At 34.1% G+C, this 26,428-nt stretch overlaps 2 protein-coding genes across 3 annotated transcripts; one reads left to right on the top strand and one right to left on the bottom strand.

The window, feature by feature from the left end:
- Positions 1–58: 58 nt before the first annotated feature.
- LOC110032809 lies at positions 59–18,389 on the top strand. 2 transcript variants are annotated; one of them, XM_020736569.1, is made up of 3 exons: positions 59–268; positions 12,624–13,591; positions 14,186–14,384. In XM_020736569.1, the coding sequence occupies exons 2-3, from the start codon at positions 12,696–12,698 to the stop codon at positions 14,220–14,222; spliced, it is 933 nt and encodes a 310-aa protein (XP_020592228.1). In that variant the 5' UTR covers positions 59–268; positions 12,624–12,695; the 3' UTR covers positions 14,223–14,384. The 2 variants fall into 2 exon arrangements, with proteins under 2 accessions (XP_020592228.1, XP_020592229.1); XM_020736570.1 differs by lacking the exon at positions 14,186–14,384 and adding an exon at positions 18,211–18,389 and having other exon boundaries at positions 60–268.
- A 3,846-nt stretch (positions 18,390–22,235) lies between these two features.
- LOC110032812 (probable receptor-like serine/threonine-protein kinase At5g57670) lies at positions 22,236–25,342 on the bottom strand. The gene is made up of 7 exons (XM_020736574.1): positions 24,881–25,342; positions 24,479–24,733; positions 24,237–24,394; positions 24,066–24,145; positions 23,852–23,987; positions 23,624–23,773; positions 22,236–22,638 (listed from the first exon to the last, which is right to left on the bottom strand). Exons 1-7 carry the CDS (start codon positions 25,086–25,088, stop codon positions 22,474–22,476), a joined length of 1,152 nt encoding a protein of 383 aa, XP_020592233.1. The 5' UTR covers positions 25,089–25,342; the 3' UTR covers positions 22,236–22,473.
- Between the last annotated feature and the right edge of the window lie 1,086 nt (positions 25,343–26,428).

A 26,428-nucleotide genomic window follows, 5' to 3' on the forward strand; every position in this document is an offset into this window, starting at 1 on the left:
TATTTTGTTGGGCTCTGAAGTTATTCAAAGTGGAGAGTTGTAAGAGGGGAGTCTCGCTTTGAAAAATGGGGGAAGGGATCCGCGTTTTCCGTACAAGCCCGACTCTTGTCAAAATAGAGCGCTTCTCCTTCACGTCTCTCTTTCCTTCTATACCTCTGTTCTTCCTCTTTTCCCGTTTGCCCTTCAGGAGCTTGTGAGTGTTCCGCGTATCCCTCCTCAAGCGCACCAGAGGCGTTAATCGGGATGGGAAAGTTTCGGAGTGATGAAGGTTTGTTCTTCCTGATTAGAAACCAAATTGTAATCAGTTCGTATTTGCCTCCCTGACATTTTGCTCGCGCTAGGGCTATGATTCCGTCGACAGTGGTTAGAGTTTGAATGTTTCTGTTGAGGGATTATATTTATGTTACTGTTTTTGTTGTTAATGGGATTGAACATTTTTTGCGTGCTTTTTCCTTTTTTGCTTGTTTGATCACGTCGAATTCTTGATTTTTTTTTTTCATCATGCTATGCTGAGAGATGTTGCCGAAGGTCTGGTTCTTTTGGTGCAATTGGAGCTTTGTGGTTAATTAGATTTGGATTGAGCTAGTTTTATCCTGGGCATGTGTCTGCAAGAACTTTTCTTTAATGTTGCAACCTTACAAGAAATATCTATTGACCGTTGAATTAGGTCGAATTTCTTTGGCGTGTAAGTTTGGCATGTATAACCTTGCTGAAGTTTTTCTGATGGTATGCTTATATGATCTGGTTTGGCATGATTTTTTCTTGATATTATTACTCTTTGGTTGGAAAGTTTTGCTGGTGTCAGATATAACCAGCGTCTGTTTGATGAGATTGTATTTTAGATGTTATGAAGCTGGACTATGTAGAACTTGGGGACTGAGTGCTTTGCATCTATATGCTGCTTTCTTGTGAAGCTGATATGTTCTAGAACTGAGATGGATTTTCTCAGTCTGATTGTTAGTGTTCTGAAGTTGAAGATAAAAATGGGATGAATATTTTTCAAAACAATATCATCGGTGTTAATAGTTTTTTACAAAATCTTTACTGTTCTTTTAGTGGATTTTTCTTGCATGCATATATTTGATATTGATTTGGGAATATTTTGGATGGTCCTTCAAGGGTTTAGAATCAAGACCTAAGGAAAGTGATTACATGATTCTTGGGAGAAGACGGTTTAGAGAGATTAATGGATATAGAATACTTTAAACTTGGTGGATGCAGTCTTTTCTATCTTGAACCCTGGTTCTTCCTTGTTCTCCTTAAAGTTTTTGCCCATGCTCTTCCTTGATCAGCCAGTTGATAATGTGATTTCATTTTTGACACACCCTTATTTATTCTATAAAAAAATGAAAAAGACAAAGGAAACACCAAGGTCAACTCTTTATTTACAATGATATTCTTCAAAGCCTCTTGCAGGTCTCTCATCCAATTCCATGGATTGCTTTCTTCTTCTTTGATGTGTTCTTTTCGGGGCAGAAGCTGGTCCTGATATCATTCTATTCACTTTTTAAAAATTGTTTTTTTTTGCGAACAAAGAGTAAGGTTGATTTTAGATTGAATGTGCTCGGTGATAAGGCGGAGAGATGAATTAATTCGACTAAAGAGAGAAAATTAACACTTCATTAAGTTTTAGGATGAATCAACATTAATGAATGCATTTATATTATGCTACTATATATGATAAAATGATAGAGATTCTTACGATAATAATTTTAACTAACTACATGCAGAAATGATTTGATTGCTATCTAGTAGGATACTCATTCAACTAGTTTAGTTTGATAGTTTTTACAAATAAGAGAGCGCGGATAATGATGGCTAATGCCATCCTTTGATAAGTTTTCTTTTATTATATTTTTTTCTCCTTCTTTTTAGCTTCCTATGCAACTTTTGAAGCCTCTTCTGTGACAATCAAATTTTTGTGGGTTAGATGCAAGTGGCATCTGTTATCATATTACACGAAAGTTGTTGGCTTGGATCGGGGATCCATGTGGCCTTGTCATTGTTGATTGAACGAATTGGTTGGAGAGCCTTATGAATCATGATATTTTTGTTGTATCATTTTGTGAAAAACTTTGCCTAGTAACAATTATTTTTAAATCGATATCAATTGGATCTTTGCCCAATTATTTTGGTATTAGGTTGGGAATGCCTTATGTTGGATTAATCTTTTTATTTGGTTTGACTTTTCTTAGTTAAGATTATTGGGCTTGATCCAGCCTTTACAGTTCTTAGGTAAATATTGCTTTCAGTAATTAGTCGTACTTGGTAGTTGTTCACAAAAAAATACAACGACACGAATCTCAAAACAATCCGATGGCAAGGACAGAAGACGATCATTGGAGGATCGGGCGACTGATTAGTAACACAACATGGATCTCAGAAAAAATAAACGATCAAGGAGGAGCGGACGATCGGCGGAGGATAGACCAATCAATCATGCATGAAACTATGCGATCGGTTAGCAATCCAAAGTTCTGGAAATCGTTCAATGAAAGCCTAGCCGGTCGACATGACTTGAGACGAGCGATCAAGCATTGGAGTCACCAACGACCAATTACTGATGCATAACCTGAAGACAGTCGATCGTTAAAGTTGAACGATCGCCAGATTCAATACCAGTTTAAAGGCCTTTTTAATATTTTGTATTTACTCCATAATTTATTAATATGAACCCTTCAGAAGCTAATGATTAGGGGCAAATCTGTAATTGCAACACTCGTATCCCTATGTCTATAAATAATAGTCATTTCATAATTAAAGATTACATGTTTTATTGTCCTTTACTGTTTCTTCCTTTCTTGTGTCACACTCTATTCCTTAGGCATTTTTTTGTGAACGTTTTTTGGATTCAACATTCTTTTAGGTGTGGTGAACATGGAACTATATCATCAAAAAGAAGAGGACACAATAACAGTAGCAAGGAGAATCCATTCAGAGGAACATAGTAGAAGCAGATTGCACCAAATAGTTTGTGGAAGAATTCGTCCAGTAGGGGCTGTAGGACCCGAGAACTCAGATCACCAATTAGGTTTCGGGGTAGTTTGCGAAAGTACTCGTAGCAGCTGCAGTCTTGGGAGTAGCCCCAGTCCCAGGAGGAGAATGGGCTCATAACCCCTCCAAGAGAAACCGCCAGCGCATAATGGGAGAATGACAAATCACTTGCTGGAGAGAGTTGGAGATGTGTTGTATCACGACAGCGCCAATTCTGCCCTATGGTAGAAAGACATCGACTTGGGCGGACCGAAGTGTTGCGGCAACCAGAGAATATTTTCTCCATGCAAGTCGCAAGAGCTGAATCTTTAGAGAAGTTTAAACTACCTACTTTGGAGTCATATAAGGGTCGATCAAACCCCAACGGGCACCTCGCCTCCTTTAAATCTTCAATGTGCCTGCTGAAGATCTCTGACGCTTTTAAGTGTAACTTGTTCTTTACAACGTTGAGATCATCTGCTCTGAGATATTCCATGCTTTACTAGTGAGAGTAATTACCTGCTTCGCAAAATCCAGGAAGCTTTTTGTCACAGTTTGCTTGTGTCCTCAGATCTAAGAAAAGTGTCCAATCTTTGTGGTAGTTAAAACAAGAACCTAATGAAAGTTTGTGTTTGTTCATTGGGCGGTTCTAGAAAGAGACACTGGATGTGAAGGACCTGAAACCTGATATGGCTCAGGCCGCCTTGACATAGGGGTTGAGATCGGAGAGGTTTCGCCTTGACCTCGACCTTGTAGAGTCCTAGAGTTTGGCCGAGTTACTTGAGACAACCAATAAATACACCAACACATACGAAGACGCTCCCGAGTCCTCCGAACAATGACATGAGAAGTGACCTTTCTAGAACGAGTGGAAAATAAGAGAGAATGTAGGATCACCCATCCAACCACGCTATGAAAGTCACCCCAGTAACAACTCAATCCATCATTAAGGCGACTAAAGAAGACAAGCGAAGACCCATAATCAGCGGTTGATCTAGTACCACGACCGACGTCGGTAAAACCACAAAGTCACTAGAGCGACTTTTTTTAGGGTATCAATGGCAGTGATAGTAGACGACATTCAAGACAAGGATTTCTTCAGTAAAGCGCCATCAATGAGACCGGGGTCTTTCTCCAGGACAACAAGAAGTACTGGGTCTTTCTCCAGGACAACAAGAAGTACTGTAAGTACCACAGGGATCATGTTCATGACACGGAGGAATGTAGGCACATCTGGAGCTTGATAAAGGAAGGAAATTTGAAGGAATTCGTCGCTTCGGAGCTGCAACTTTGAGATAGGGCAAAGCCCCTATGGGGGGAGTACCCGACTGATCAATCCGCAACAACGCCATCCATATCGCAGGATTCGTGCCTGCCATATTCAGAGGAATAAAACCACCCAAGCGAGCAAATCGAAAGAGGAAACAAACTGGGGAACACTGTGCCGCGACTTTTGCTCCAAAATCGAAAGACCATCCACCCATCTATTTCACCGACGAGTACCTGCCCCCGAAGGCGAACCCCTACAATGACACTATTTTAATAATATTTGTAATCAATAACTATCAGGTGGGAAGCATCTCGATTGTTACAAGGAACTCTGTTTCAACAGGTGTTCGACAGGTGTTTGACAAGTCGAGTCTCACCGACAATCGAATGATTGCACCTGGGCCATGGTACGGCTCTCGGGCGAGATGAAGCAAGCGCTTGGAATGATTGGGCTCCCAGTCAACTGGGGGGAAAATGAGAAACAATTCACATGGACGAAAGATTTCCTCCTGGTGGATTCTGCCCCGACATATAATGTCATATTCAGTCAACCACTCAATAACTTCAGAGCGATGGTCTTTACTTGTCATGTTGCGGTCAAGTTTTTGGGAGATGGAAAAGTCTTCACGGTTAGGGGGAACTTGGAACAGTCCTGAGTTTGTTACCGCTGAGCCATAAGCAACGTGCAACACGACTCCTTGGAAATTGAGAACTTAAGGGGAGTGGCCTTGAGATCAATAAGACCACCCTTGAAATCCTAGCTGTCCTGAGATCTAAGAAAAGTGTCCAATCTTTGTCATGTTGCATCTGCTTGAGCCATAAGCTTCACGGCCTGCGCCGCGAATTTCGATCCTTTGATGGGGCGACCCGCTCGTCGCTGGACGCGATTCAGGTAAAAAGTCGACCGCAGGATGGATCCCGCGACACAGCTTTCTCGATCGGCTTTTTACGCATTACCTCTCATCGAGCCTCCCCCTCCCTCATTCGTCTTCTCCTCCTCGTTGGCTCGACTTGTTCATAATGGCAAGCGCTGCGATCCTCCCCCTTCCTCCTTTGTCTTCTCTCGCGTTGCCCACGTTCTCTGTTCGTCTTCCTCCTCCGAAAAAAATTCTTGCGGGTTCTCCATGTCCGGCTCTTCTTCCAGCTTCCTTCCGCACAGAAAGCAGAGACGACCGTCCTCTGCATTCTCTAACTTTGCTCGTAGCCTCAAAGCAATATTCTCTCAAGCAGATGCCCCCACTTGGAATGTGAGGAGGAACTCGTAATCCCAGTAGATTGTTAAAAAAAGATATTTCTTGTGTATGACAGAAGATTGTGATCTACTAACATCTCCTAGTTGAATGAAAGTTATAAGAGACCGGCACAAACAATTATATAACATTGTTAAATGGCTTGCAACTGTTTATGTAAGGGCGAGTATACATTACATGAGAAGGCGAAGAGGATTCAATGGAGTCTCAATGGAGTCCACTTGTTGAGGAATGCTTCATCTCCTTGTAGTGTTCTATAACGTCTCACAAAATAGAATATGTGTTCCTGTCGATAGTAGTCATATTTGTTCATCAACATATGCAATCAATATAACCACATATATAGAAGTGCATCATTTAACTTTTAGAAGAAGAAGTGGCTAGGAAAACCTTGGAGTGTTCAATATTTCAATAAGTATTTATGTACAAAACTACACATAAAAAAAGAAATAAACAATGACAATAAAAATCTTTTTCTGCTATATATGGTTTGACTATTTTTAGATTGTTGATTGATGCTAAGGGTGCAATCCATGTGCACCTCTTTTTTTTTCTATATATGAATCAGTTGGAGAGGTATTTCTAATAAGCAAAGAATCTGTGGCATCTAATTTTTCTTTACTAGTTTTTTTCTGATGAAATGGATAGTTAAGATTTACCATTTCAAGTTTGCTTATGAGTTTATCAAATCCTTAAATATATTATAATTTTCTTATTTTACTTGTAATTTTATTAATTTTATTTCTTTTTCTTTAGCACTTTCGGGGCTCACTGTTAAGTGAGGGTATATGAACTTTTTGTTCTGCTTAGAAATAAATTTATGCTTCAAAAGTTTAAAAAAATGTAGCCGTTATAGTCTTCTTTTAAACAGTTTTATCAAACAGGGGCACCATGGTCATTTTTTCAGAAACAGTTGCCCCACAGTTATTTTCACACAGCTGCACCAAACAGGTCAGCTGCGCTAAATAGAGCCTAAGCCAAATAGAGAGATAAAAACAAGTAAATATTTAGTTCAAGTAAAATGCAAAATAAAAATGTTTTTGTTTAAATGAGGATATTCAACATAGGTGGTTGGGATATTTTGATATATTTTTCAAAGAAGATTGTGAAAATACAATCAACTTTAGTGATATTAATATCATAAATAATAAAAAAAATTATTTCTTTCATTGCATTAACAAAAATGGAAGTTGAAGAGGCTTTAAATAAAATAACGTGTAGAATACTAGTATGAAAATGTTTAGGAGATTTAATATTTTTTTGGCTTACTAAATTTATTATTATTGTTTTAAAAATTTTAAAAATACCTAATGAGTGGGAAAGTTTTTATTGGTTTACATTTTTAAGAATCGAGGGGATGCACTAGAGTGTGCAAATTATAGATAAAATTAAATTAATGTTGATGCTTTCCTAAAAAAGTTATATTAGTCCAAACGAATCTAGATGCACATTTAAATCAGAAGCTTCAAAAATTAAAATGGGAAATGCCTACACTTAAATTTATAGCAAGTGAAGATTCTCAGTGTGACAAACCAAATGACATAGAAAATGATCTAATCTGAGCCAAAGTGTGCTCAGATCTTTCACTTAAAGGATAAAGAGAACTTTGGGAACGTACTTTGAGGGACCATATTATCTAAAAATCTGCAAAGTTCGTAGTCAATTCGTTTGCCTTGACGAGACAAATCTAATGAGTTTAAGATCATTTAATTCGGATATAATTAAGACATTTAAGTACTCATAAAATTATATTTGTATATATATATGCGTATCTTTTTAATATATATATATATATATATATATATATATACATATATATAATTATTTATTTCTAGGTTAAAATTAGTTGTTTTATTATTATTTTCATTATAGAATGTTTCAACCTTGATTGTAATTTCTTATTTGGTTGAATTTAAATTTGATTGTATTTTTTTCTTTATGAATTGTGATTATGATTTTTTTTTCTCAATTTAAAGTGGATCTTACTGCTTTGGTTAAATTTGGCTTTTATTTGATTTGAATGTTAAAAATTTTTGAGTTTTAGCAATTAGTCTTAATGTGTTCTTGAAAATAGAAATTTACTTTGATTTAAACTCAACTTAAAATTGTATTCCTGGTTGTCTCTAGCCGGTTTAATTCGAAAGGATTCAATTTTAACCCAAATTTAAGTTACTACAAGTTTGCTCGAAATGCTTGCTTGACTTTAAACATATGTTCCATGTTCAAGAAATGTCTAATATTATAATATGAAAATAGGTATACATGAAAGTTAATTAACATAAATCTTAACCGATAGATGGTAAATATAGAAAATAGCAAGATACACCTGACTTGAAATTGATCTGGAAGTATTTTATTTTTGGTGGATGGGCCTGAGGCTTACTGTTCCATATGTCTTGAATCAACCTAAATATTTGGATGTGAATTAGTTAGGCTGACTTAGCCTAACCAGTTGAAAGGTTGAGTTTAATTCAAAATGTTTGGTCTAATTCTAGTTTTGGGATGAGTTTAAGCAGGAGGTTTGTAGCATGGCTTGTACCCTATCCAACTTGAATTATCTAATGACCTGGTTTTGTTAACATGGATTTGTGGTAATTGAAGATGTAGTATAAATATAGAAAATTGCAAGATACACCTGACTTGAAATTGATCTGGAAGTATTTTATTTTTGGTGGATTGGCCTGAGGCTTACTGTTTCAAATGTCTTGAATCAAACAAATTATTTGGAAGTGAATTAGTTAGGCTGACTTGGCCTAACCAGCTGAAAGGTTGGGTTTAATCCAAAATGTCATCCGATGGCAAGGACAGAAGACGATCATTGGAGGAGTTTAAGCAGCTGAAAGGTTGGGTTTAATCCAAAATGTCTGGTCTAATTTTAGTTTTGGGAGGAGTTTAAGCAGGAGGTTTCCAGAAGTAGCATGGCTTGTACCCTATCCAACTTGAATTATCTAATGACCTGGTTTTGTTAACATGGATTTGTAGCAATTGAAGATGTAGTATAATATAAGATGTCAATTGTTCTGACTTAGCTCATTATAAGATGAACATCACGATTTTATCCTTGGCACAACTTCTTGGAAAATATACCGACAATCTATTACGGTAGTTTTGTTTGATAGTGCTAGTTTTGTTCCTTAAATTTCAATTATTAAAGTTGGATTCTTTTGGAGGATAAAATTATAATAACCCAGCCCACATAATGCGTGGTATTGTCAACTTTAGGCCATCTGAACCTCAAAGTTATATTCTTCTTGGTGCAACTTTCCATGAGGTTACCCACCTAGGAATATTTTACAAACACGCTTAACTCCCAAGTTTTCTATATTGTTACTCCAAAATGCACCTCATTTACATGCATGTAAACCTTTACTAATGTAGCCAACAATACTTTTTCCTTTGTCGATGTGTCATTTGATTCATTCTTAGATGATTGCATCTTAGAAACTTGTTAGGAGCTTCTTTGCCCTGACGATCACTCATTGCAATCGTTTGATTATCTTCATCAAAATTGAGGTGTCATAAGCTAACCAAATTCTGCTGACTTCACCCCACACGGTATATTGGAGGATTGGCTCTGATCTTTAACTATACTAATCTAGCACACACATGCCCTTTTTTTTTGTGTGGCTCAGCTTAGCTTATACTAATTTGAACCTCATAATTTTATATTTTTTGTGCAACTTTCTTGGAACTCATTCAATCGAGGAGTCTTTAATATGACTACTCTTAACTTTAGAGTTTTCTAACAAAACTCTAATCATTACACCTAAGGGTGCCACACATGTGGGATTAAAATTTTACTTATAAAGCCTAGAATCCTTTTCTCTCTCTTTTTTTTAAAAATGTGATATTGTCCATTCTCGCTTCCTCCCAATTTCTATCCTGAATGTATGATGTCCTAGAAGTCTTCTCGGAGCCATTTGCCCAAAGATTTGCCCAATAATCAGTCCCCATCCTCATCAGATTTTGAATATCATAAGTCTTACAGTTTTGCTTTGTTCATCTCTAAACCACTCTTACTCTATTTGAAGTTTGGCTTTCATACCCAATTGTAACACTCCAACACAAACAATGTGAGGTTTTATTATCTTCAACCCAAGTTATGGATACTAAGCTGAATTTTATGATTTTATCCTTCTTAATACAACTTTCCAAGTGACCATCCATCATAGGAATACTCTTCACATGCATGTATAAGGGCATACTACAACCTTTTTTTATGTGGGGTTTAGTTAATTCTTGCCCCCTTCATCCTATAAGCTATCCATTTTATCACCCTTTCATTTTATCACCCTTTCCTCACTGTACCACCCACATTGTTTATGAGATGTCACATGAAATCTCAAATCTATTGAAGGACCATCCAATGATTACGGGGCAATAACTTGTACGAGTGGTTGCTGGCCTTCTAGTATGCAATATTTACGGATGGAAAGTTGGGCAAAGAACAAACTAAATTCCACATGAGAAAAAGAAGAAAAGTTTGTTGGACTATACAAGTAAAAGCTTAAATGTATATATGCTGAAATTCAAAATAATGTGGATAAAGCAAAATTCATAATGATTTCATTGATATGAAAATGGGTATAAATAACTCTTATATGAATCCTAGAATAAGAAAGATAATAAAAAGAAATAACATGAAAAGGAAAAATATATCACCTAATATCTCCAATAATCAAATCATATTAATTATTTAGAGGTAAAGCAAATTACATAAAATAGGAAAGTCTAAAACTCATAATCTAAGGAAATAAATGTAAAATAGGAAAAGAAATAACTTCTTAATCCAAGGAAATAATTTTTTCCTCATAATTTCTTACAGGAATAAATTATTTCCTGTATAACTCTTAATAGTATATTTGTGAGGCTTTCATTGTGTAGAATTTGTTGTTTTGTTGAACACTATATAGTTAAGTGTGTCTGTTCTAGAGCACTTATAGATAGGTGACCTCCTAAAAAGTTGTTTCAACGAAGATAAAATCATAATGTTTAGTTTTGTATAGGTTCGGCTAAGTTGGGCTAAAGTGGACAATACCTCACATTGAATGTGTTTGGTTGTTATAATTGGTAGTTGGGCCATCTAACTTCCATTAGGAGTGGTTGATTATTTGAAGATGCCGTGTTCCTCTGCAATCTGTCTCACTTGTGTGTCAAAATCTCACCAGTCAACACCCTTATTGGGTGCCATTACCTAGAAGTAGATATTAACAACTCCCATCTATTGGGTGATACTCTGATAAAAGGTCCATGCTCAAAAATATGGTTTGACGTGGTCATGTGAATGCTTTACAATTACCGCCATCTTTGCATGAAACTATTACCAGCAAACTTATTTGTGGAATTACAAAACGTGAAAATGGATTTCACCTTTAAAGTGAATTCAAATATCCTGTTGCAAGTTCATCATATTTGTTCTTTGGGTAACCATTTCATAGATTTTTGTTTGGGAAATGCAGTTATATTAATTTTATTGTATATCAGCCGGTTATTTTGGTGGCTTGGTCCTGCAATTTAAATTATATTTCACAATTTACTCTCCTTTTCCTTTATATAAAGACTGAAATATAGTACTTGCAACTCTAAATATCTTGTTTTTACGAGATCAGTGGTATTAGAAACATTTGGATGCTATGTTTGTAATTTTGGATGAGTCTCGCTTTCTGCGGTCTTTTCTTTTGTTTTTTTGTTTTTTTGTTTTTTTGTTTTATTGTTTTTATTTATTTTTATTTATTTTTATTTTTTGTTTTTTTTGTTTTTTTGTTTTTGGCTTCAAACTGAAAGATATATTCAAAATGCCCGTTTATTCGTAATGTATGTTGTTCAAGGGTCTTGGGGCTTTACTTCAAATTTAGGTTTAATTCTATATGATTTTATAAGAAGCAATGTTAACAGGTGATATTCTACTAAGAATTACGCCGAGACAACAATTATTTGTTATTAGCCATGAAAGTAGAAAACATATGTAGTCCAAACTTGATGATAGCATATGGCAATAAAAATTAACAAAAATTAACAGTTAGAATTAGAGATCACAAAAGCTTTGAAAGGTCTCTAAGCACAACCTTGGTATAACCAAAAACAAATTACTGGAATGGCAAATCAACAGACGTTGTGAAACCCATAACAGGTTTCTGTGGGCATATATTAAAGAGAATAATATAGAAGTCTACTGACTCTCATAACTTCATTACCATTCCATAACTTGAAATGCTAATGATAAAATTCTTATAAGCTATTAAATGTATAAACTAAAAATAATTCCAAAATTATTAGTAAAATGAATGCTTAAAGGTTCCCAGGAAGTTTTCTTTTGAAAACCAAAAAGCCGTATCTGACATGTTTGTTTCAAATAGCATGTGTATGTCATATGAAGGGACAGCCTCTTTAAAGAAAGGCAATTCAAATGGTGTAAAGAGGAAAATGTATTGTGTTACGCATCTTTGAATTTGATCAAATAGAGAAGAGTTTTAAACGTTAGTTTTTTTTTAGTACAACATTATCATGAATAAATATATGGACTTGCTGATGTAAAGAGATATGCTTCAGGTGGTTCTTTTAATTAATATGTAAATAAAGAAGTAAGTACCGAAATAAAAATTGATAATCTAATTTGATTGATTAATATAGAGATAATATCAATAGATAATTCCTTTTTAGTTACATTTTTTATCCATGTGTTCAGACAAGCATGAAAAAATCTAAATGCAGACTTCAACTGACTCAGCTAGTCTTATTTACAACAAAAAATTGAAGGGGCATTTACATACATAGCACCTGAAATATTGCTATTTACAAATCTTGCACCCTTTTTCATCCTTTTTTCAAATTTTCACTTGAATAGTAAAATTCATGATAAAACCCCAACCCTTATTTTTCATTTTTATCAAATTATATATAGTTTGATCATTACAAACATAAATGCATCTGTTTGCTTGTTCAAAAATAGTACCCGGTCGCTAGATTTTGTAAATAGCAATGTTTTGGGTGCTATGTATGTAATTATATCCCAAAAGTGAAATTTTAAAAAAATATCATCATGTAACTGCAGTATTCTGTACTATCATAAAAATTATCATCATTTTGTGCAGAGCCTAACCTTACAATTTATCTAATTTCACTAACATGCAGGATTTGGTGTCACAACTTAGCTAAATCAACTTTTATCCAGCTAAATTGCATCCATAATAAATACATTTTGACATGATATCACGCACATCTTTGAAGAAACTATTAGATGATGATATTCTGTTACATAGCTGGGACGATGTAACTTGCCCAATATGTCTGGACGTCCCTCACAATGGAGTCCTCCTCCACTGCTCCTCCTACAATAATGGGTGCCGTGCTTTCCTTTGCGACACTGACCAAACACACTCTAACTGTCTTACCCGTTTTCGAAGTGCATTCGGAGTACCCAAAAGCGCCGAATGTCAGACGACGAGTATGGCTGATGATTCCATTCAACTGATACCATCGAACTGTGAAAGCCTTCCAACCTGCCCTTTGTGCAGGGGAGAGGTGGCCGGTTGGGCCATCATCAGGGAGGCCCGCGCTTACTTCGACACGAAGGTGCGGCGTTGTGAAGAGCAGCACTGCTCTTATGTTGGTAACTTTGTTCAGCTACAGAGTCATATGCAGCTAAAACACCCTAATTCTCATCCTGCGGAGATAGACCCTGCACACCAATTGGATTGGGAGAATTTTCAGCAATCTTCGGCTATCATTGATGTCCTGACCACCATACATGCCGAAGTTCCGCATGGGGTTGTGTTGGGGGATTATGTCATTGAATACGGTGATGAGAATAACGAAGATGATTACGATGATTTTCGTGCAAAATGGTGTAACTCATGCATTCTTTATCAGGTATTTGGTAAGTTCAGGGGTTCGAGAAATGGAGGGAGAGCAAGGGGAAGAGCTGCAATGCGAGGTCGGCACAGATCAGCCTCTGTTGGTTCGACTGAGCGCTCAACATCATCTGGAGAGGCTTCGATGTACAGGTTCCACGAAGTGGAAGATGAGTTTCAAGGAATGGCTGCTTCAGGTAGGAGTCGCGCGGTGGCATCCAGAGGTTTCATTGATGGACACAGACACAGGTTCGCCTAAAATTTCTTTATTCCATAGTGGAATATTTATCAAGAAAATGCCATATCTTTGTATTTTTTCCTTGTTCTGCACATCTGAACCTAATAAGTCATTTTCATGTATTTCATTCCCCCTAAATTTACTGATATGTTTCCATCCTGCTTTCTATAGATATATATAAACCACCAGTTTTCAGATAGACCTTTTTTTTATACTCTTTCTTTCGGTCTCAACCAACCCATTATGCCCACAAATATCCGACATTAAATAAAAGGGAAATTTGCATACATACCACGGAATTCTTTTGTATTTACATATCGAGCACTTGAAGTTTAATATTTACATTTATAACACTTTGATGTGATAAGTTATGCATGAAAAAGATGTATTTCATTTTTAAAAATTTAATAATAGTGATATTTGATATGTGATATTAAATATTTCAATGTTTTGTATGTAAATATGAAAATTTAGGTAATAGTTTTGTAAATATTGTGTGGTATGTGTGCAAATGCCGCTGAATATAAATGTAAGGTTTAGTATAAGTAGGTATAGCTTAGGGCCATCTGTTGTGATTATAATCTCGGAATTTATCTGTCTTGCAGTTATAGGGGGCGCCGGCCAGGCCTAGGTGACCGTTAAACAAAATAGAACTTCCACATTAATCTGTTTCATTTTCAAGGCGGCTTGGCTTCCACCCAGAAACAGCTATCAATACTCTTTTTTCTTTCCTTATAGTTGCCCAGAAGGCGTTTATTTGTTTATAGATAGAAATAGTATCTAAACAGGTTCTACGTTGTCTGATGATTCTTTTTTTTTTACTATTAAATCAATTTCTACTAGTTTTTTAAAGAATCTTCGTCTGGATAGACTCTTTTGGAATGAACCTGGGATGGATTATGCCAACTATTGTGCTGGTAGCTGATTTGTTCTTTCCTATGCCATTGTTGGCTCCTAAGTCCCGGATGTGAAAAGTGGAGGGTTACGTTAGTTAGTTGACAACCAGTGTAAACTTTGACGAAAAATCATGATATGAATGTTTTTTATCATTGTGTAAATACTAGAGCATCCCTTGGAAGCGACATACTGTATGACTTGAATACAGTGAAAAGTGTGCAAAAGCCACTATACCGGCGCCTGGATGTAGTGTCAAATAAGCAAGGGTTTCTACATTACGGACTAATGCAGGTAAATAAATTAGTCTATGATAAAATAGGATAAGATTTTAGAATATAGGTACTTTGACAGATAAATTATGTAATTAGATAATACTATGATTTAGAAGGATAAATATCTTATGTATTCAAGAAACTAAATGAGTTGGAGAAAAAACTAAGGAGATTGATATCTTAAGTTTTAAACTTTGGTATTCAGGTAAGAATCATACTAGGAATGATGTAGATGTAATTATAGACAGGAGTTTAAAAGATAATTGATGATAAGAGTTTTATAGATAAGAGTTTTAAAGATAATGTTGTAAAAATTAATGGAGTTGGAGATAGAATTATAGCTATTAAGATTGTTGTTGATACTAATATTATTAATATTATAAATGTTTATGCTACTCAAGTAGGTTTAGATATAGACTCTAAAGAAAAATTCTGGAATGATCTTAGTAGAATTAATGCAAATGATACCTCTTGAAGAAAGAATTTTTATTGGAGAAGATTTAATTAGACATGTTGGTAGAGTGTTAGCAGATTTTAGAAATATTCATGACGGCTATGGTTTTTGAAGTGATTAATGAAGAAGCTAGAGTCATATTAGATTTTGATTTAAATTATGATTTTGTTATTTCTAATACTTTATTCAAGAAAAGAGATGAGCATATTATTATTTATAAGAATAGATCTAATAAAACACAAATTTATTATTTTCTTCTGATAAGAAGAGATCATCGATAATGTAAATATTGTATCGTCATTCCAAGTGAGAATGTAAATACTCAACATTAATTATTAGTTTTGAATTTTAAGATGAGGAGTCGTAAAATAAAAAAAAAATATTAGAATCATTATCATAGAATTAGAATTGATGGGGGCACCTAAAACACAAATAAAATTATTTTTACGAGTAAACTTCAAGTTTTCAAGATTTGGGATGTTCATGAAAAATAAACTTCAAGTTTTCAAGATTTGGAATTTTCATGAAAAATTAAATTTTATGTGGAATAAAGTAACAAATACTATTAAGCAAGTGACAAAAGATGTACTTGGAAATTCACAAGAAAAAATTTCTATAAATAAAAACAGTTAATTGTGGAATAATAATGAGTAAGAAAAGATAAACTATAAGAAGTTATATTATAAAAATTATTTTAAATGTAAAAGCTTAGAGAACTGGAAAAAATATAAAATGGCTCGTTGGGAGTTTGAGAGAACAATTTGTGACGCTAAAAAATTTGTTTTTAGTGATTTGTATAATGGATTAAATACTAAAGGGTGAATATATATATAAACTAGCCAAACAAAGTAAAAAAAAAGTAAAGATTTTAAAGATGAAAATGAAAAAGTGTTTTTCTTCGAAAATGATATTTTGAACATATGTGAGTGAATTATTTTAATAAACTTTTCAATGAAGTTTCTGAAAATACGGTCGACCTTAGTGATTTTAATATTGTTAATAATAATAAATATTTCATTTTTACCATTGCATTAGCAAAAAAAGAAGCTGAAGAGGCTTTAAAGAAAATTAAGGGTGGAAAGTCTGTAGGACCTGATGATATTCTAATTGAAGTGTGTAAATATTTAGGATATTTGGTGGTTTCTTGGCTTACTAAACTCTTTAATATTATTTTAAAATCTAAAAAGATGTCTGAAGAGTGTAGGAAGAGTATTTTGGTCCCCATTTTTAAGAATAAAGGATGCATAAGAGTGTGCAAATTATAGAGGAATTAAGCTAACTTGTCATACTTGAAAATTATGGGAGAAGATAATTAAACATAGGTTAAGCCGTATTATAAAGATTTCTCAAAATCAGTTTGGATTTGGCAGGGCTACTATGAAAGCTATTCATTTATTGATAGGTTTGACGGAGAAGTTCAGAGATAATAAGAAAGATCTACATTTGGTTTTTATTGATTTAGAAAAGCTACGATAAGGTTCTAAGAGATATTTGCTTGGAGAGTTCTTGAGAAGAAAGCTTTTGATATGACTTATATTCAAGTCATTAAAGATATGTATATTAGACAGAAGGAGGGTTGACCAAATATTTTCCTATTTTAGTTGGATTACATCAGGGATCGGCTTTTACAGGAGGATGTACCATGGTGTATGTTTTTCCCTGATGATATCCTTCTTGTGAATAAGACTAGAGAAAGAGCTTAGGAAAAACTAGAATTATGGAAGTTTACATTGGAATCTAAAGTCCTTCGTTTGAGTATAGCTAAAACTGAATACATGGAATGTAGTTTTAGTAGCGGTTGCTCTAGTGACGTTGCTCTAGTGACAGAGTTGTAACTATGGGTGATCATATTATTAAAAGGTGTGGCTGCTTTAGATATCTCGGGTCTATCGTTAAGTGATGGTGATATAGATCGTGATGTTATTAGTAGAATTCATGTTTGAAGTGGAGAAATGCTTCCAACCTATTGTGTGGATATAAAAGTACTGTTTAGACTGAAAGGAAAATTTTATAAGATGGTTGTTTGAAGTGGAAGAATGCTTCGAGCCTATTGTGTGGATATAAAAGTACCGCTTAGATTGAAAGTAAAATTTTATAAGATGGTGGTGAGACATGTAATGCTCTATGATGCAAAATGTTGCCTTTAAAAGAGAAGCATAAAATTAAGTATTGCCTATATGAGAATGCTTAGGTGGATGAGTGGCTTTACACTTAAAGACAAAATGCGAAATGAATATCTCCGTGATAGGGTTGGTGTAGCTCATGTGGTGGATAAAATTGGAGTGAGTCGTCTTAGATGGTTTGATCACATTAAACATCAACCATCTAATAATTTTGTTTGGAGAATAGATATTTTTTATTCGACTTATGTTAAGAAAGACAGGAATAAGCCTAGAAAGACTTGGGTTTATTGTATAAAAAATGTTCTTAATTTATTAGAATTAAATGAAAATGTGCCATTCAATAGGACATAATGGAGAAAAATGATTCATGTAGCAGGCCTCACTTAGTGGGATAAAGACTTGTTGTTATTGTTGCATTTTTCTTATCACAAAAAAAATTCATGCAAATCTTTTGAAATCTTTATTTATGTGTTTCACTTGGGTTGTAAGCAAGCCAAGCCAACTCGAGCTGGCGTCAAGCTTGCCTAGGTTTACCAGCTGATCGATAGTCACGTGGATGACTTCTCCAGTGAGTTACCATGACACTTGTCTAGGCCCGACAAGTTTATGTTCGCTCCACTTTTAGATCCCACCAACAATAATTTCTAGTAGTGGTGTTAGGGTAAACGTCCAAGCAATATCTCCATCTTCAATTTACTTGAACTAACACTCAACAACCGTCTCCATACATTCAGCATGCAGTTGGTACAAAATGTTAAATCTAATCAATTCATAATTTATCGTATCTTTGCATCATCATCATCATCATTATTCTAATTAATCCACCACATTTTAATTTAATACCCACTCCTTCCACAGTCCCTCTTCATTTTTTATGTTTGCAGGTAGTTGAAATCATCAAAACCAGATGGCAGTATTAAAAATGGCGCATTTGGATGAAATATTCCCAAGGTTAGGTCTACCAAAGAGCAAATAATGTGGCACTAATTACTACCTTCTCCATTCATATATATTGCTACGTTTTCTTGTTAAATTTTTATATATTGCTACGTTTTCTTGTCAATAGGACCCATAATTATAGCAGATGAATAATACCACTATACGTTAGCTTTTTGAAAAAAAAATCTGCAGCCTAACCTTTCTGATGTTTGTTGCTTCTGAGGTTTTGTGGTTCCTTCCACAATTGAGTAATTATTAACAAGCCAACATTATCAATACATAAACTTGATTTCAAATTCAAGCTTGTTTATTAAACAAAACACGAGTTTGTCGAGACTCGGCTCAATAAGTTTTTTGAGTCAGCTCAACTAGTCAATCAATGTTTGCTTCGGAGAATTGAAGCAACACTTCTTGGTCTCTCCAGTCATTTCATTCAAGTTTACAAGCCTATTGTTATTACTGCAAGCCAAGCTCGAGTTTGTTATTTGAGCTCAACCCGAGTTAGGCACGACTTATTTGCACCCGAAACTACCAATTACTGAATTTACTCCTTTATCAGCCTATGATTGACTGGTTCTTTCTTGATCCTCAATCATGTTAAATGACGGTAAAACATCTTTGTCTAGAAAATAAGGCAACTCTCCAGGCTACTTCTCGTCTGGATCCACATCTCTTTGCTGGAATTTATTTTGTTCTTCGCTTGAAATTATTAGATTATAATATTATGACAAAAAATAGCATATAAAGTTTTTTTAATTAGAATGGAAATTTATTTTTAATGGCTTTTAAAAATAAATGTAATATATATTTTAATTATTTATTATTTATAAACAAAATGTAATTACTTTGGAATGTAAGAATATAGATTTGATTTTCCATCACATATTTAAACATTATTATAATAACTCTAATGCAAAGGCCAAAATGTTTTTTTTTTTTTTAAATGTAATTTTTTAACAAAATTCTTATTTACATATCTAACACTTAAATTTCAAGTTTTTTTTTTTTTTTTTTTATATAATTTTTTAAAATATGGTACATTTTTTAATTAGGAAATTTACTTGGATTCCACTCCATTCTTATTTACATATCTAACACCTGAATTTCAACTTTTGCATGTATTTTTGCATGTATGCCATCTTACTTGCTATGGAAGGAGCTACTTCATTTTTCAAAAATTAAAGATAATGATATTTTTGTGATATGAAAGATTTTGTTGGTATAAATGTAAATAATGTAAATTTTAGGAGTTAGTTATACAAATACATTTACATGTATGCCACCATGTATTTACATACTTAATACCTAAATTTTCATATTTATATGGGATAGATTTGTAAACTCAGACGGAACGGTGCGTTGCGTAAAAAAATTCCTTCACTGGAAAAGCCTAAGAGAAGGCCGTGTCGGCAGGAGAAGTTCGGGGGAACACGCTTGAAATGACGGTGCAATTGACCGGAACCTTAAATTAATGTTTCGCCCGTGACCCGAAATAGATCCGAAATATCCGTTTCCTACAGATTTATGATGATACCACCAAATTTCTCCGTATTTACATATCTAACATCTAATTTTTTTTTTCTTTTACATTTATACCATCCAAAATGTTCAGATCACATAAAATTTTTTTTACAAATATGTCAATATTATGGTATGACTCATATATCATATAAGAGAGATATTAGAACGAAGTGGAGGGGAGAGGAAGAATCTGTCTAAATCGAGAGAGTTTCTTTATGTGGGTTGGGAGTGAGGTACACGAGTCATTTGATAATTACATGTTATACTTTAGGGTTTTCTAGAGTTATAAATAAACTTGTATGTAACTCTAAGTCTCATCCTATATTTTGTATTCTGTACTCTTTTCTGAATATTGAAGAAAGCCGCCGCTCTGCTCCTGAGGCCGTAGGCATCTTTGCCGAACCTCGTTAAATCTCTGTGTGTTCTTCTGGATTTGTGTCGATTCCTATTTTTCTTCGCCCTAATTTCTCAACAGTCACCTTGCCATCAAATGGTGTATTTTTGAAGGAATATGAAATTTTTGTGATATAAAAGTAAAAAAGCAAAGCTTAGTGGGTAGATAAGTAAATAAATAAGAATTGGGTGGCATGTATGTAAATACCCCTATTTTTAAATAATAAAACATTAGTCAAAGACTATTTACGTAAGCTATACATTTTTTTTTTCATTTAGTAATATTAACTTGCCAAGATTTATTTGTGCGTATTATTTCCTTCAATAATTGAGGCAATTTATGAACTTGCCTCATCCACGTGGCAATAACACTGCCGCCCATGTAATATATTATTTTCTTAATTATTTAATTAACTTTGCTTTTTTGCATGTGATATATTTGTTCATAGCACATGCAAAGCTTTTATTTTTACATTACATAAAAAATATTAACATTTTAATTTAAAAAAAAAAGCGAAATATAGCCTGTCATGCATAGATAAGGTATGTAAGTAAAAAAACAGGAGATTAGGGGTTATATATGTAAATACATAAAAATTTAAATGGTATGTAGGTAAAGCTTCTGGATAAGATATCTAATCTTATGCTTTAAAAATATGAGCTCAAAATTTTTCCAGCCATTAAAATCATTTTAATTAGTTATAATATGCATAACATTAATTTTTTAGACCATTTAATCTTTAAAAGGATTTATCAAAATTTTAAAATTGATGAGCTTTATTAGATAAGAAATTAATTATGTAACACAACTTTCGAATACATGTGTTTATCATTCTTATTCACATAACATGATCTTGTTATTTATAGGGAGATGGTACAATATAGTAATATTACATTTCTGTCTCTGCATTAATGAGGGTTGTACATAATATTCGGGGTATTTTATATATATAAGTCTTATCACTTGGCAGCTCTCTGCCTCGATTAGCTGAACTTGTTTGACTTCAACTTGGTAAGGCTGGTTTAGTCGGCTTGGTTGAGCCAACATTATTAGTCGACTGAGCTTGATTAGCTTCGGGTAGGCAAAAATGATTCAAGTGACGAGACTTTGTCAATTAGTTGATGTAACCTGGTTGTCGACCCTAGATCCCTAGATGATGACTTTTTATTGGTGGAGTGAAACTAGTTTATCGGGCAGATGATGAATCACCGTAACCGAATATGTTTCTCACTCCTCAATGAGGAAAACTTGTGAGATAAATATAATACTCCACTGTAGAATCAATTCTTGCTCCTTGATGAGGAGCCTCAGGGGCGTCCGTAGGATGGTTGGTGATATGGAAGAATTTGGGTCTTTCATCGGGTTAGATCTACCAAAAGGTAAGTTGTTGTTGTTGGTTAGCTTTTCTGTACTTGTTGGCTTGGACGCTTATATGCTTAATTTGTTTTAGTCTGATTGGTTTGGATTTAGGTTAATTAGTTATTCTTTTGTCCTCTTGGCTCACTCAACCTTCGGCTTTGGCTTAGGCGACTGCATTCGATCAAATAACTGGGCCTCTTGGTCTTCTGATGGTGGGCTCCCCTTTGTTATACTATCTTTCTTCTGGATTGTTAGAACTCCTCAAGATCAATGTTGCTTTTTTCAATGTACATGCAGATTATATTGTAATATTAAAATTAAAGAATACAATTTAGTAGAAGCGAAAATAAAACATAAAATATAATAGCTATTTTTCCTTCAAATAGTTAAGAATGCTATTATGTAGAATGATAGATGTTATTCTTTTCCATATATATTTATTGCCTTAAAAAATATGATTAGGATTTAAAATAATTAAAAGTTATTGATTCCTTAATAAATAACTAAAAACTATCTTTTCATTTTTTTATATGCAATCATAATATTTTCATAAAGAGTGACAATAAAAAAAAAACTAGACCAATATTATCACTATAAAAATTAATATAATCTCTCTCTCTCTCTCTCTCTCTTCACATAATTATATAGTTTATGTTGGCTAAGTCCATTGACCTAAAAAAATTAATATAATCTCTCTCTCTCTCTCTCTCTTCACATAATTACATAGTTTATGTTGGCTAAGTCCATTGACCTAAACACACAAAACTAAATAAGAACACATAGGGAAGAACAAATGAGACATTGAACATGTACATTCCACCTCCCCTTTCCTTTTCACCCATCTTTCCATATGAAAATAATTCATTTCTTTTCAGCCACATAGAAAAACCTCATATGATAGAGATTGGTCTAATAATAAATATATATAGTTAGCTTACGAGCTACTCATTGATGATGTTAATGATGATGATGAAAATGATGTTAGCGTGTCACAATCATCTTCAAGATCATCAAAAGCCCAAAATTCTTCTTCTTCTTCTTCTTCATCCATCCTCCACCGCTCTGTAGACATCTCATCTTTTTCAATGAGCTCCAATACCTGCCATCATCTAAGGGATTAAACGATTTTATAACATTATATAAGTTGATGGACCTTAATAGATTTACAAGTTGCGACATTTATCTTGGATTCAGGGCAAATCTTATCTAACTATATATTTTTATAAGCCACATAAACATTATTATCTTCTTATATCATTTTGTTTTCCTCATGTTTTAGTTACATTCTCAAATTAGTACATTTAAGAAGAACCTAGATTAGGGAGATTGGGCATTTGCATACATACTGCTCAATTCTTATGTATTTACGTCTGCACCACTTCTACTTTACTTTCTATATTTATACCATACAAAATTTTTACATTAGATAAAAAATATTATTATTTTAACTTTTACAAAGTGAATTGGCGTTTTCATGCATATATGTATGATGACATATACATAAAAATTGAAGTTGAGATATTAGATATGTAAATACATATACATAGGAATTAACTATCAAGTTAAATCATTATATAAATAGTTGAGAATTATGTGGTTTGTCTGTAAATGCCCTTATATTTTAAGAAAAAAAAAACCTAATTTTCATAATTTATGCATGTTGTTGCTTTTCATGATAATAATGAACTAAACAAGTAAACTAACAAAATAACTAAAATGTTATGGAAAGATACATCTCACCAACTCATCATGAACCAAATTATTTCGCTCCACAACCTAAAAATTACATATAAAATCAATAGCTTATTCAATAGCATCTTCTTTTCCAACAAATGCCATATAAAACTAGTTAAAATTAAAGTTCACTATCCATTAAATCAGTTTCTGTAGACAGAGAATATTACGTCCAGACGACAGCGTGGATTGCTCCACGCCGCTTTGGGGTGGTGCAAAGCGAACGGATATCCGAAGGTAATATTTTTTTCAGTAAGATGACTATTCATTAGTGCAAAATGAATGAGCTGAAAGGGACTAAACATTAAAAAAAGAATGATAGCAGACTTTTGTGAAATATCATAACGCACCTCTGTCATGGAAGGCCGCCAAGCTGCGTTTGATCTGATACAGATTGATGCTATAAATGTAAGTTTTTTCAGCTGATCAATGTCGTAATCTTCTCCTAATCTCGGATCCACTAACATTTCTATTTTCCCTTCATTTAAGTATGGTTTAGCCTGTTATAATTAACTTTAATTAGATGCAAATGATAACATTACATATCTTATATATATCCCAATTTAAATTCAATTTACCCAGCTGAGCAAGCTCTTATGTGATCCATCAACTGGCTTTCTTCCTGAGATAATCTCCAGCAAAAAAACACCAAATGCAAACACATCTGTCTTCTCATCAACAATCCCATGCGTGAAGTACTCAGGAGCCAAACATCTAATCAAAACATAAATCAACAATTATTTGATAATATATAAAGATTAAATCTTTTAAAATTTCATTAAAATTACAAACCCAAATGTTCCTTCGATCGGCGCCACCGCCCGATGACTCCACTCCGATGGAAGCCCTCTTTCCAGCCCCAAATCTGAAATCTATTTAAAAAAAAAAAAAAAAGCATTTTTTGTACTGAATTCAATCAAGTTATCAGGTATAATTAGAAGTTTATTTGGTGCAGAATCATACCAGAGGGTCAAAATTGGCAGAAAGCAAAACATTTGATGCTTTAATGTCCCTATGAATGATTCTTCTCTGACAGTCCTTGTGCAGATAATGGAGTCCACGGGCTGTGCCGACGGCGATCTTTCGCCGGAGTTTCCATCCCATGGGCGGCAAATTCTCGCCTGAAAAACAAACGGACTGTAAATTAAGAGTTTGTAATTCTGAACAGATGAATACAACTCTGATTTACTGAAGCAGATTCTTACTGTGGAGATTCGAAGAAACTGAGCCGCGAGAGGAGAATTCGAATATGAGATGGAGATTTTGATCTATGCTGAAGCCGAAGAGAGGAATCACATTAGGATGACAGACATGGCCGATAACTCCAAGCTCTGTCAGGAATTCTTTCTCCTTCTGCTCATCAGCTGAAGCTCTCATCAGTCTCTTTACTGCAACAAGCTGGCCGCTTTCAAGCTCTCCTCTGTATACTTCAGCATATCCGCCACTTCCAACTAAATTATCTGAATAAAGGAAGCAAATTTGTGTCAAAAAATGATTTTTTTTTTATTTTATATCCGCCACTTCCAACTAAATTATCTGAATAAAGAAAGCAACTTTGTGTCAAAAAATGATTTTTTTTTTATTTTAAACAGAAGTGTTGGATTAACCTTGATGGAAGCCATTAGTTGCTCTGTAGATCTCGTCATAAGAAAAGAATCTCCAATTAGGTTTCGGAACTTGCTTGAACTCTGGTTCTGTATGGCCGGAATTGCTTTCTCCATCAACCAAAAAGCTGTTTTTCTCTTCATACCTCGTGGTAAAGGGAGATGAGAAGAGGCGTTTGACGCTTCTGCCTTTCAGACTCCATTTTTTCATTCTTTCCGAGGACTTTGATCACTGTAAACTGGAAGTGGTGGGTTAATTAAAACTACTTTGAAGTCCTTTGTTGTGTTGCTAAATGCCAAAATAATGGCTATTGTAGAGAAATCAAAGGTGAAGGCTTAAGAGGAATCAAATACCGAGTTGCAGAGGCAAGGGAGGAATCATTTCAAGGCCTATATAACGTGACCATGAAGTGTAAGCCAATTGGCAAAAATAAGAGTTAGTGAGACTAGGAGCATATTCTGAAATGCTTTTTCACTTCATTATTTTTTATAGTGTCATCTCAATGGTATTTAGATATTGTTTTTTAATTTTTGGTTTTTTGAATTTTTTGTGATGATAGTCATAAAAGTGTCCAACTTCCTTACAAAAATATTTATAATACTTATAACACTTCTCAAAATAATTATTTTTTTCATTAGAATTTTATGATATAGTTATAAAGCACTTATACGGTGTTTGGCAAGTGAGTTTGGCGATGGTGGAGAAATAGAAAGGGAAGGAAGATATGGTGATCGTTGATATTTGGAGGGGGTATAGCATGGCATCTGTCATGACTAAAAAGAGGTAGATGGCCGACAAAACGGGAAACGGCGCAGTACCAATGTCAAGGAGATTCTCCTGCACAAGATACAATCACGCCCCTTGAAAGTGGAATCGAATACAAGACTTCTTAGGCTAGAAATTAAACATAATCTATAAAACATACAAATAAATATAAAAAATCCCTCAAGATAGAAAAACAAAACATATAAATATGTCCCTACTATTAAAGAGTTCTAATTAGAAATAGAGAGATAGGAAAGGAAAATAGAAAGGGAAAAAAATAGCTAAAATCAACAGTAGGACCGTCCCAACCGAAATTTCTTTCAACGATCAAAAGAGTTTATGCACTTGTCTGTCGTAGAACTGTTGGCTCCCAAAAATTGCAACTCGTCGCAGATTTCCAACGTTTAGGATCATAAGCTCTGCCATATTGACACTCCCGTGTCATCCTCTCCGAGTAAGAGAGGGTTTTTCTTCCTCTCTACAGGTTTTGGAATTTATCTACCTCCATAATAAGTCAATGTACTGTTGTGACTTTGGGAGCCCAACTACAAAATCTATGCTCATTTCTATCAGAGACAATTCTAAAACATGTAAATATTTCTAAAGTTTATCCAAATTGAATAAATAATCATTCTTTTTTGGCACAACTTGAGTTGAGACTTCAAATAGATGGGTATTCTCACAAACAAAGACTTGGGCCATTAAATATGTAAATTGCTTCTCTCACACTTCATACTTAGCTAGTTGGATCACACAAAAGACAAACTCTCAGTCAAATTTCCAAT

This window comes from Phalaenopsis equestris, unplaced genomic scaffold (genome assembly GCF_001263595.1).
Source record: "Phalaenopsis equestris unplaced genomic scaffold, ASM126359v1 Scaffold001031, whole genome shotgun sequence".
NCBI classification, from domain to species: domain Eukaryota; kingdom Viridiplantae; phylum Streptophyta; class Magnoliopsida; order Asparagales; family Orchidaceae; genus Phalaenopsis; species Phalaenopsis equestris.